General features: G+C 43.5%; 1 protein-coding gene across 1 annotated transcript in view; it reads left to right on the top strand.

Annotated features, from left to right (window-relative positions):
- LOC141105520 (uncharacterized) overlaps window positions 1-13,068 on the top strand; it is a 58,385-nt gene that overhangs the window by 18,292 nt on the left and 27,025 nt on the right. The window contains exon 2 of the mRNA XM_073595381.1: window positions 10,418-10,517. Within this exon, the coding sequence (XP_073451482.1) occupies window positions 10,469-10,517 (49 nt within the window). The 5' untranslated portion in view covers window positions 10,418-10,468. The remainder of the gene's footprint in view (window positions 1-10,417; window positions 10,518-13,068) is intronic.

Genomic DNA, 13,068 nt, shown 5'->3' with positions numbered 1-13,068 from the left:
GGGGTTGGCAAACAAACAGGCCCGGTATTATAGCACTCTTAGTTCTCAAGTAGCTGACAACAAGACATAATACCGGCTACAATAAAGGTTGGAGCTTAAATACCCTCCAATGCACAACTGAATGTACCCAATGACAGGACAGGAGAAGGGTTTATGACAGAAGAGACTAATAGGGTCTTTCTGAAATAAAAAATAGTACCTGTCAGCATTTTTTATTCTTTTTAGGTTTAATTTTGCTTTAACATGCAGTTCATCGATGATGCTTGGTTTCCAATGCATGCTAGGCTTAATAATAAGAAAGCCCAGCACTGCCAGCTTCATTGCTTACATCTTATGACTACATGGCCCAACCAGATAGTCCTGTTTCTGCTTTTTTTTAAAAAGACAAAGCATCCTTCCATTGCGAGTCACTCCTAGGACTTGTTTACATGTGCAGTCTGGGGGGGGGGGGGGGAGGGGCTCGGCACATGAACCCTGGTCCCCACCCATTCCCTTAAACTACAAAGGGAGCCATATGGGCTTATATAGATGCCACAACTACAGAAAAAAATGTACCCCGCCATGACCCTCTCAACCCCCCCCCCCCCCCCCCAAAGCCAAACACCTTGCTTGTGGATGTGGAACACTTGATATTTTTTTCTAAATTGCGGCATCAGTCACATTTCTTATTTCACACCTTACAGACTGAACTGTTATGTAAACCATCCACAAAAGTTAGTCTTCTCTGTGCCACGTATTTGGGGGAACCAACAATAGTCTATTAGGTCCTATGTCTTCTTTGCTACAGAATAATTTTCATAAACTATGGATTCTAATGCTAGTAGGTTGTTGTTATGTTTGTGTGTATATATATATATATATACTGCGGTGCGTGCGGTGAGGGGTCTTGTGTCACGAGGGGGGATGTGAGCAGTATATGTGTATTCGGAAGCGGCTGGTAAATCAGAATATATCTCTGGTGAAGATCAAACCTACCAGGAGCCCACCACAAGCCCTCCGAACATCTCTAGAGAAAGGTCTTCATCCACCCACACATACACAGATCTATGTACAGATCTACACCCCTCTACAAGCCTTCTTCTATGTGCCTGAAAAGTATATGAATAGATGGAGAGGGGGCGCTCCTTCTGTACCCCCCCATGGTATGGGCACAGGGCAGGAGCCTACAGCAATTGCTGAGAGATCTTTTATGATTAGGACTACAGTGATCCAAAAATGTGGTTCTTTTGGGCAGAAAGATGCCAAAAGTTCTAAACTACCCCCCCCCACCCCCACCCCAAGGGGGTGAATGGGCCCATGTTGCAAGCACAAGCCAAACACCTTGCTTGTGGAGCACTTGAAAAAAAATTCTAAAATGTCACACTAGTTGCATTTCTTATTTCACACCTTAGAAACAGAACTGTTATGTAAAGCGTCCAGAAAAGTTAGGTTTCTCTGCGCCAAATATTTGGGGCACAAACAATAGTCTATTAGGTCCTATGTCTTCTTTGCCACAGAATAAGTTTCAAAAACTATGAATTCTGATGTTAGTAGGTTGTTGTGGTGTTTATATGTGTGTATATATATATATACTGCGGTGCGTGCGGTGAGGGATCTTGTGTCAGGAGGGGGGATGTGAGCAGTATATGTGTATTCGGAAGCGGCTGGTAAATCAGAATATATCTCTGGTGAAGATCAAACCTACCAGGAGCCCACCACAAGCCCTCTGAACATCTCTAGAGAAAGGTATACATCCACCCACACATACACAGATCTATGTACAGATCTACACCCCTCTACAAGCCTTCTTCTATGTGCCTGAAAAGTATATGAATAGATGGAGAGGGGGCGCTCCTTCTGTACCCCCCATGGTATGGGCACAGGGCAGGAGACTACAGCAATTGCTGAGAGATCTTTTATGATTTGGACTATAGCCATCCAAAAATTTGGTTCTTTTGGGCAGTGAAATGCCAAAAGTTCTAAATGACCCTTTTTCAGGTACACAGAGAGGTTTACTTTGCCTGATAGAATGGAGATCCACCATCAACATCCAATTGCTGCGATTTGGGGTTTCTGCAGACCAGGGATGAACTTGGACGTTAGCTGTATTGCTGGGCCAATGAGTTGTGGATGAGAGATTTCCCAACCCCACAGCTGCAAGTATACAAAGGTTGACATCATTCACCTAATATGGGATGTCAGTAGGTTGTTGTGGTGTGTTTATGTGTATATATACATATATATACTAGTGAGGCTGGTTTCCTTTGTTGCAAACTGCCACCAGGTTTTGGCCCTCAAGGGGGGTGGCCGGAATTGAAAGTCTACAGTGTAGAGACTGTTCACAGGGCTGCAGACAAGATGTCTTGGGCTAGGGTCAAGACAGGCAGCATCCAAGAAAGTAGTCAGGTCCAAGCAGGGGTCACAGCAGGTAAGGGAGAAGTCAGGTCCAGGCAAAGGTCTTGGCAGATGGCAGGCAAGAGAGTAATCGGGTCCAGGCAGTTCATCAATGATGCTTGGTTTCCAATGCATGCTAGGCTTAATAATAAGAAAGCCCAGCACTGCCAGCTTCATTGCTTACATCCTATGACTACATGGCCCAACCAGATAGTCCGGTTTCTGCTTTTTTTAAAAAAGACAAAGCGTCCTTCCATTGCGAGTCACTCCTAGGATTCTTGACTGGTGGTAAGCAAGAGAGTAGTCAAGTCCAGGCAAAGGTCTTGGTAGGTGACAGGCGAGAGAATAGTCAGGTCCAGGCAGGAGTCAGGGAAGGGGAGAGAGTAGTCAGGTCCAGGCAGGAGTCAGGGAAGGGGAGAGAGTAGTCAGGTCCAGGCAGGAGTCAGGGAAGGGGAGAGAGTAGTCAGGTCCAGGCAGGAGTCAGGGAAGTGGAGAGAGTAGTCAGGTCCATGAAGGGGTTGAGGAAGGGGAGAGAGTAGTCAGGTCCAGGCAGGAGTCAGGGAAGGGGAGAGAGTAGTCAGGTCCAGGCAGGAGTCAGGGAAGGGGAGAGAGTAGTCAGGTCCAGGCAGGAGTCATGGAAGGGGAGATCGTAGTCAGGTCCAGGAAGGGGTTGATGAAGGGGAGAGAGTAGTCAGGTCCAGGCAGGAGTCAGGGAAGGGGAGAGAGTAGTCAGGTCCAGGCAGGAGTCAGGGAAGGGGAGAGAGTAGTCAGGTCCAGGCAGGAGTCAGGGAAGGGGAGAGAGTAGTCAGGTCCAGGCAGGAGTCAGGGAAGGGGAGAGAGTAGTCAGGTCCAGGCAGGAGTCAGGGAAGGGGAGAGAGTAGTCAGGTCCAGGCAGGAGTCAGGGAAGGGGAGAGAGTAGTCAGGTCCATGAAGGGGTTGAGGAAGGGGAGAGAGTAGTCAGGTCCAGGCAGGAGTCAGGGAAGGGGAGAGAGTAGTCAGGTCCAGGCAGGAGTCAGGGAAGGGGAGAGAGTAGTCAGGTCCAGGCAGGAGTCATGGAAGGGGAGATCGTAGTCAGGTCCAGGAAGGGGTTGATGAAGGGGAGAGAGTAGTCAGGTCCAGGCAGGAGTCAGGGAAGGGGAGAGAGTAGTCAGGTCCAGGAAGGGGTCTTGGCGGTTGTCAAGCATGAGAATAGTCAGGTCAATCGGGGTTGGCAAACAAACAGGCCCGGTATTATAGCACTCTTAGATCTCAAGTAGCTGACAACAAGACATAATACCGGCCACAATAAAGGTTGGAGCTTAAATACCCTTCAATGCACAACTGAATGTACACAATGACAGGACGGGAGAAGGGTTTATGACAGAAGAGACTAATATTGTTTTCTAGAATAAAAAATGGTACCTGTCAGCATTTTTTATTCTTTTTCGGTTTAATTTTGCTTTAACATGCAGTTCATTGATGATGCTTGGTTTCCAATGCATGCTAGGCTTAATAATAAGAAAGCCCAGCACTGCCAGCTTCATTGCTTACATCCTATGACTACATGGCCCAACCAGATAGTCCTGTTTCTGCTTTTTTTAAAAAGCTACAAAGGCAGCCATATGGGCTTATACAGATGCCACAACTACAGAAAAAAATGTACCCCGCCATGACCCCCCCCCCCCCCCCCAAAGCCAAACACCTTGCTTGTGGATGTGGAACACTTGATATTTTTTTCTAAATTGCGGCATCAGTCACATTTCTTATTTCACACCTTACAGACTGAACTGTTATGTAAACCATCCACAAAAGTTAGTCTTCTCTGTGCCACGTATTTGGGGGAACCAACAATAGTCTATTAGGTCCTATGTCTTCTTTGCTACAGAATAATTTTCATAAACTATGGATTCTAATGCTAGTAGGTTGTTGTTATGTTTGTGTGTATATGTATATATATATATATATATACTGCGGTGCGTGCGGTGAGGGATCTTGTGTCAGGAGGGGGGATGTGAGCAGTATATGTGTATTCGGAAGCGGCTGGTAAATCAGAATATATCTCTGGTGAAGATCAAACCTACCAGGAACCCACCACAAGCCCTCCGAACATCTCTAGAGAAAGGTCTTCATCCACCCACACATACACAGATCTATGTACAGATCTACACCCCTCTACAAGCCTTCTTCTATGTGCCTGAAAAGTATATGAATAGATGGAGAGGGGGCGCTCCTTCTGTACCCCCCCATGGTATGGGCACAGGGCAAGAGCCTACAGCAATTGCTGAGAGATCTTTTATGATTTGGACTACAGTGATCCAAAAATGTGGTTCTTTTGGGCATTGAAATGCCAAAAGTTCTAAATGACCCTTTTTCTGGTACACAGAGAGGTTTACTTTGCCTGTTAGAATGGAGATCCACCATGAACATCCAATTGCTGGGATTTGGGGTTTCTGCAGACCAGGGATGAACTTGGACATTAGCTGTATTGCTGGGCCAATGAGTTGTGGATTAGAGATTTCCCAACCCCACAGCTAAAAGTATACAAAGGGTGACATCATTCACCTAATATGGCTGGCCACAATGGTCTATGGCCAACACCACTTGGCATGGCCAGCGCATTGCACCAATGTTCTTTTTATCTACCTGGAAGAGTTGCATCTAACCACCACTGTAAGGGGGGCATCACTGGTCACAAGGGCCAGGATCAAGAGGGGTGCTGGGATGGGCTGTGCCCCCCTAGATTTTAGTCATGCCCCCCCCCACTATCCACTGATCCCTCAGCCAGTTTTATGCAGACAGTTGATGTAAGGGGGACATCTAAAGTATGGGGGAAATACTGATGGAGACATCTGATATAAGGGGCACTCTGATGGGGTCATTTAAACTAGGGTGATACTCATAGGGACTCTCTCTATTACACCCCCACTCTTTTTTATATTCCCCCTACTCTCTATTATACCCCCGATCTCTATTATGCCCCCCACTCTCTATTATACCCCCCACTCTCTATTATACCCCTCGCTCTCTATTATACCCCCCACTCTCTATTATACCCCCCGCTCTCTATTATACCCCCGCTCTCTATTATACCCCCCACTCTCTATTATACCCCCCCACTCTCTATTATACCCCCCGCTCTCTATTATACCTCCCACTCTCTATTATACCCCCCCATCTCTATTATACCCCCCACTCTCTATTATACCCCCGCTCTCTATTATCCCCCCCACTCTCTATTATATCCCCCGATCTCTATTATGCCCCTACTCTCTATTATACCCCCGATCTCTATTATACCCCCCACTCTCTATTATACCCCCCACTCTCTATTATACCCCCCACTCTCTATTATACCCCCCCATCTCTATTATACCCCCCACTCTCTATTATACCCCCCACTCTCTATTATACCCCCCCCATCTCTATTATACCCCCCACTCTCTATTATACCCCCCACTCTCTATTATACCCCCCCCATCTCTATTATACCCCTCACTCTCTATTATACCCCCCACTCTCTATTATACCCCCCGCTCTCTATTATACCCCCCGCTCTCTATTATACCCCCCCATCTCTATTATACCCCCCACTCCCTATTATACCCCCCACTCTCTATTATACCCCCCACTCTCTATTATACCCCCCACTCTCTATTATACCCCCTGCTCTATATACCTTATACTGCGTTTTGCAATTTGTACCTAAACTTCTATTGTAAGACTCTCCTTCGCCTTTTTTCTCTTTTTGGTTCCCCTCACAACAACAGGAAATGCTAGATGGTTTCTCCCCTGTGTGTTCTGCCAAAGAGCGGAAGACGGGGGAGGGAGGCACCCACAAAACCACTTCAGACCCCCCCGTTCTCCAGCTCTGTCTATAGAGGCGCAGGGTGTGTACAGACCGATCAAATCAATGCTTATCACAGATATCAGCCCCGAGCAAAACTTCCTAACATGAATGTTCTTCAGTGGTGGAAAATATGTACATGGTGAGTGTCCTCCATGTATAACCATCTACAGAGCCTGGAAAAAGTATTCATACCCCCTGAAAACCCCCACATTTTGTTACAACCAAAAACATAAATGTATTTTATTGGGATTTTATGTGATAGACCAACACAAAGTGGTTGATTTACTAAAGGCAAAAAGACTGTGCACTTTGGAAAGTGCAGTTGCTCGAGAGTTTAGTAAATGAGCAGAAGCTCTCCTGACTTTCATCAACCAATCATGTGCAAGCAAGAATGCTGTTTTTTTTTTTATTTTACTTGCATGTGATTGGGTATTCTTTGCAAAATGAAGCTTTACCTCATTTACTAACATCTGGAGCAATTGTACTTTCCAAGGTGCACAGTCTATTGGCCTTTAGTAAATCAACCCCAAAGTGTCACATAATTGTGAAGTGGAAGGAAAATGATAAATGATACAAATAAATATGTGAAAAGTGTGGGGGAGGGGCATTTGTATGGCGCCCCCCGGAGTCAATACTTTGTAGAACCCCCTTTCTCTACAAGTCTTTTTGGGGATGTCTCTACCAGCTTTGCACATCTAGAGAGGACATTTCTGCCCATTCTTCTTTGTAAAATATCTCAAGCTCTGTCAGATTGGATGGAGAACGTCTGTGAACAGCAATTTTCAAGTCTTGCCACAGATTCTCAATGTGATTTAGGTCTGGACTGTGACTGGGCCATTCTAACACATGAATATGCTTTGATCTAAACCATTCCATTGTAGCTCTGGCTGGATGTTTCGGGTCGTTGTCCTGCTGGAAGGTGAACCTCCGCCCCACTCTCAAGTCTTTTGTAGACTCTAACAGGTTTTCTTCTAAGATTGTCCTGTATTTGTCTCCATCCATCTTCCCATCAACTCTGACCAGCTTCCCTGTCCCTGCTGAAGAAAAGCATCCCCACCACATGATGCTGCCACCACCATGTTTCACGGTGGGGATGGTGTGTTCAGGGTGATGTGCGGTGTTAGTTTCCCCCACACATAGTGTTTTGCTTTTAGGCCATAAAGTAGAATTTTGGTCTCATCTGACCAGATCACCTTCTTCCACATGTTTGCTGTGTCCTCCACATGGCTTCTCACAAACTACAAACAGGACTTCTTATGACTTTCTTTCACCAATGTCTTTCTTCTTGTCACTCTTCCATAAAGGGCAGATTTGTGGAGAACACGACTAATAGTTGTCCTGTGGACAGATTCTCCCACCTGAGCTGTGGATCTCTGCAGCTCCTCCAGAGTTACCATGGACCGATGACCTTGGCAAATCTCGGGTAGGAAGTCTTTCCAAGGTCAGCCATAGTGTCCTCGGGCCTTTTCGTCCGTTTCCAAGGCTCTCTGGCGCCCCCCTCCACCTCTGGCCGCATGCGGTATTGCACCCCATTGAAGTCAATGCGGAACAAATTATTTTCGTTTCCATTGACTTCAATGGGAAAACGCGCTTTAATATGCTTTACGCCACAAGACAGCTCCTAACGTGGTTAACCCCCCTAAAACCATTTCCTTCTTCCAAACTATGAAGGGTTTTTATCCCTGCAGAAGATGTGATATCTGCCAAATCAATTCCTTTAGAGGACGCAGGTGCGAATCCTTCCAATCAACCCAAACCAACAAACTATATAACATAGAGTCATTTATTACATGCTCTACGGAGTGTGTGGTTTATATGATACAGTGTCCATGCTCCAAACAATACATAGGGCGTACTAAGAGAGCCCTGCATGTACATGTGTCAGAGCATGTAGGGAACACTAAGCGTGGTTTTAGTAAACACAATTTATCCAGACACTACGCGAAACACCATAATAAACAGATCAAAGGGACCTTGTTTGTTGCTTTGGATAAACTCCAACCTCATTGGAGGGGCGTTAATAAAGTGAGAGCCATTTCTAGGCTCGAAACGAAATGGATCTTTGTTATGAAAACCTATGTACCCCTAGGCCTCAATGTTGACTGGGACATAAATTGTTTTATAAATAACTCTTAAACTTTTTATGTTTTATTATTTACTTCAATTTTGAATATTTTTTACAATGTTATAATCTTATTCGTTTTTTGTCATTTTTTATTTTTAATTGCTTTTTGATTTTAATTACAGTATAATTTATCTTAATTGATTGTATACAAGGTCTAGAGATTATTATTCAATGTTTAGCGATGCTTCCATGGACTTTCTGCTTGCTGGTGTTTGTGACCCATTGGCTTACTAGTGGTATATTTTTTGGCCACTAGATGGCGAGAATTCTAATTTGATTTTTCGCCCGTCTTTATTTGTCTATTTAGTTTACATAGGCGGCCAGCAGTTAATATGGCGGCGCCTTCTCGTTCCCATCTGCTTTAACCCGAGTAGCCAGTAATCAATATGGCATCGCAGGATTATTTAAACCCTTAACGGGATGACTGTGTCACTTGGTCAATCCCCAGACGACGTCCTATCGTGACGAAACACGTAGGGTGGAGCCTGTGATGCTGACACTTTTTCCTTGGTGACTGATGGGATACACTTAGTAAGCGGGAGGAAGTTCGTGGAGACGCCGCGATTCATACCTTGACATACGATTACGCTCTTAACGGATGGATATTTTTGTAAGTGCAATCTAAATAGCTTATTAAATACATACTTTGAATTATTCCACTATGGGAGCATTTCTTGCTTTTGTTTTCTGAGTACCACGATTTCAACTGTGGATGTCGGCATAGGTTGGTGGGAGACCTGATATCTCCCAAATGCCTGGCGAGACCGCTGTTATGGTGGTCATCCCTAGCTGGTAAGGAGCCTCATATCTCACTTGGGTGTGAACTACCTTGGATGTTGGACTTACCTTTCCACGTTTCCTTTGGATTTAATTCACATTGTATATGGATTGCTCAACTTGGAAATCTTTGCACTATTTGTTATTGGGACTTATTTGCACAATTTTTGGGATTCATTTTCCCTTCTTGTGGTTGATATTTTACTGCAATTCTACACATTTTTTTATTTTATATTCTTTAATTTGAATATTTCTTGTGTTTTTAAAGTTTTTTCATATTTTGAGATATTTGCTTTAGTCTTCCATGTGAGACTTGTTTTCATCATTACCTCAACAAATATTATTTTTACTTAAATTTTTTTATTTATTTATTGCTGTGTTAATGTTTGACGGGCTATCACTTTTAGTCACTCTTGATGCGCTGGCTCTTATTTCACATATTTTTATGGTTTATTTTCACATTATTGTTTTAGCGCTGCACTTTTATTTTTATTTTTTATTATAGATATGAATGATCTTGTCTATTCCTATAGTTGGCTCGTCTATCAGAGCTCTGATGAGGTCAATGGTGGTGATATAATAATAATAATAATGTTAGCTATAGAAATAAACACGAAGCTCAGAGAAGCAAAGATCTAATTTATTTACAAAGAAATCAGAAATACCAACATAAATCACTAAAAGAACACCACAGAGAATATAACACAAGCGAGTATCCATGATACATTATAAGGTCCTCCTCCTCCGGTGTCTCTCGGCACAGTTGGGAAAGAAGAAGCCTCATCATTTGCCTTCACTATTTAAAGCTCACTCAGACACAACCCACACAAACACCCTCTGCCCGCCCGTGTGGTCCTATGAGAAGCTACAAGGGGCTGTTCTTCCTAATCTCCAGGATTGATGTTATTCCCCCGAACATCTTCCAGGAAGTATGTTCTTCTCCTCCACAAGGGGGCAGCATTAGGCTATGAACCCCTGCCTTGGCTCGGGTGAACTTCCAGTAACAGCCGGCCCTTTTGATACCCAGATTTGCAGGCGAGGCAATTGGGCACTTTAATCTTCCCATCACCGGGGGGGTCTGCAGCGAAGCTCTCCTGTTCCCATACCCCACCACCAGGGGGTCTGCATGAATCCCTTTCTCTGGGTGAAGGTTCCGATAAGCGCTCTTCAGTTGCACAAACCCGGAACTCACTTTACTAACATTCCAAGATGACTTCCAACAGGACAAATGGCTTTTTTTAGCAGTAAAACTCCAGAAATATTTGATATTATAAACCATTGGTGGCTTCCAACAAACTCTACTTTGTCCTCCACAGACCTTCCAAGTCACCGGAGACTGAAAGCCAAGAGGACTCCGAATTCCCAGGATGAAGAATCTACACCGACTCATCATATTCCTCCTCTACTTCCACAAATGTGAGTTTATACATTTTATATTCAGAAGCTTTCTTCACAAGGAGCAGGAAATGGTTGAAACCCTTTTTTTTTTTTTGGTTCTTTATGTCCCTTCTCTTCACTTCCCGTCCAACAGACCCCATGCTGAGTCCCCCCTATAACTCCGCAATCAGCAAAACTCATTGTCCCCTCTGACTCCATGAGTGTCAGATCTCTGCAGAGAGACCTCTGCTTCCACAGCAAGGTTCCTTCTCTGCAGCAGTCTGGCAGAGGACAGGCCTTTCTACTCTTGTTGCTGTTGTTGGAAACAAACTGGAAGACTTTACGCACCAATTTTTATGCATCTGGAATGTATTTACCTCAATTAAACTGCGAGCTTAATCGGCTTTAAAACAAAAATTAGCTTTTCAAAGTTTGGAAGATGAAGGGAAGGAGCAAAGCATTGTCACATGTAATAGGTAATTATTAGGTAATAATTGGCACTGGTTGGGTTACGATTGATGTACAAGAAAAAAAAAAAATGAATGCCCAAAAAATATAAGTAAACATTAAAGAAAATGTTTTATCTTCTTGTGTATTTATTTATTTTGGTGTATTATTATTTATTATTACAGGTATTTATATAGAGCTACCAATTTACACAGCGCTTTATATATACACATTGTACATTCACACCAGTCCCCGCCCCCAAGGAGCTTACAATCTAAGATCTCTAATACACATACTGGGGCCAATATAGACAGAAGCCAATGAGCTAGTGGTGCACCGAAATCCCGAAACCGAAAAATTCATCATGCACTTTGTCGAAAACCAAATCGGACAGCTTTTAAAAATGTTTCTTTTAATTTAATTAATGTGACTGGTGTTTTTTGCATTGAAGTCAATGGGATGTGATTTTGCATTGAAGTCAATGGGACGTGATTTTGCATTAAAGTTAATGAGACACGATTTTGTATTGAAGTCACTAGGGGGCGTTTTTGCATTGACGTCTATAGGATGTGATTTTGTATTGAAGTCACTAGGAGGCGTTTTTGCATTGAAGTCAATGGGACGTGATTTTGCATTAAAGTTAATGAGACACGATTTTGTATTGAAGTCACTAGGGGGCGTTTTTGCATTGAAGTCAATGGGACGTGATTTTGCATTAAAGTTAATGAGACACGATTTTGTATTGAAGTCACTAGGGGGCGTTTTTGCATTGACGTCTATAGGATGTGATTTTGCATTGAAGTCACTAGGAGGCGTTTTTGCATTGAAGTTACTAGGGGGCATTTTTGCATTGAAGTCTATGGGACGTGACTTGGCATTGAAGTCTATGGGTCGTGACTTTGCATTGAAGTCACTAAGGGACATTTTTGCATTGAAATCTATGGGAGTCACTAGGGGACGACTTTGCATTGAGTCACTAGGGGAAGGCTTTGCATTGAAGTCCATGGGATGCAACTTTGCATTGAAGTCTATGGGACGTGATTTTGCATTGAAGTCAATGGGACGTGATTTTGCATTAATTAAATGAGACACGATTTTGTATTGAAGTCACTAGGGGGCGTTTTTGCATTGAAGTCACTAGGAGGCATTTTTGCATTGAAGTCACTAGGGGGCGTTTTTGCATTGAAGTATATGGGATGTGATTTTGCATTGAAGTCACTAGGAGGCGTTTTTGCATTGAAGTTACTAGGGGGCATTTTTGCATTGAAGTCTATGGGACATGACTTGGCATTGAAGTCTATGGGTCGTGACTTTGCATTGAAGTCTATGGGTCGTGACTTTGCATTGAAGTCACTAAGGGACATTTTTGCATTGAAATCTATGGGAGTCACTAGGGGACGACTTTGCATTGAGTCACTAGGGGAAGGCTTTGCATTGAAGTCCATGGGATGCAACTTTGCATTGAAGTCTATGGGACGTGACTTTGCATTGAAGTCTATGGGACGCTACTTTGCATTGAAGTCACTAGGGGGCGTTCTTGCATTGAAGTCTATGTTACGCGACTTTGCATTGAAGTCTATAGGACGTGACTTTGCATTGAAGTCACTAGGGGGCGTTTTTGCATTGAAGTCTATGGGGCACCATTTTGCATTGAAGTCTATAGGATGTGACTTTGCATTGAAATCACTAGGGATGTTCTTGCATTGAAATCTAAGGGACTCGACTTTGCATTGAAGTCACTAGGGGGCGTTTTTGCATTAAAGTCTATGGGATGTGACTTTGCATTATAGTCTATGGGACATAATTTTGCATTGAAGTCTATAGGACGTAGCATGGCATTATTGGCACCTTTTTTTTCTATCGGCAAAGCGTTGATAACCCTTTTTTCTGCTGATGATTTTCGGCGGCTGATTTATCAATTACAATTGATACATCAGCAATACAATTACCCAACCAGCATGTCTGGAATGATGCACAAATAACAACCTTAGAAATGGAAAGAGACAAGCATGTGCCCAGTGTTATACATTTTTCAAGACATTTTTAAATTTGCTACTTTCACACTTTCATTTTCCTGTTGTCTGTAAAACCTCAAAAAAAAGCAACAAAATTGCCAAAATAATAAGTAGAAAAGCACTAAGAA

The sequence above is a fragment of the Aquarana catesbeiana genome, linkage group LG08 (genome assembly GCF_042186555.1).
Source record: "Aquarana catesbeiana isolate 2022-GZ linkage group LG08, ASM4218655v1, whole genome shotgun sequence".
Lineage (NCBI taxonomy): Eukaryota > Metazoa > Chordata > Amphibia > Anura > Ranidae > Aquarana > Aquarana catesbeiana.
This window is presented reverse-complemented; position numbering and strand designations above follow the sequence as displayed.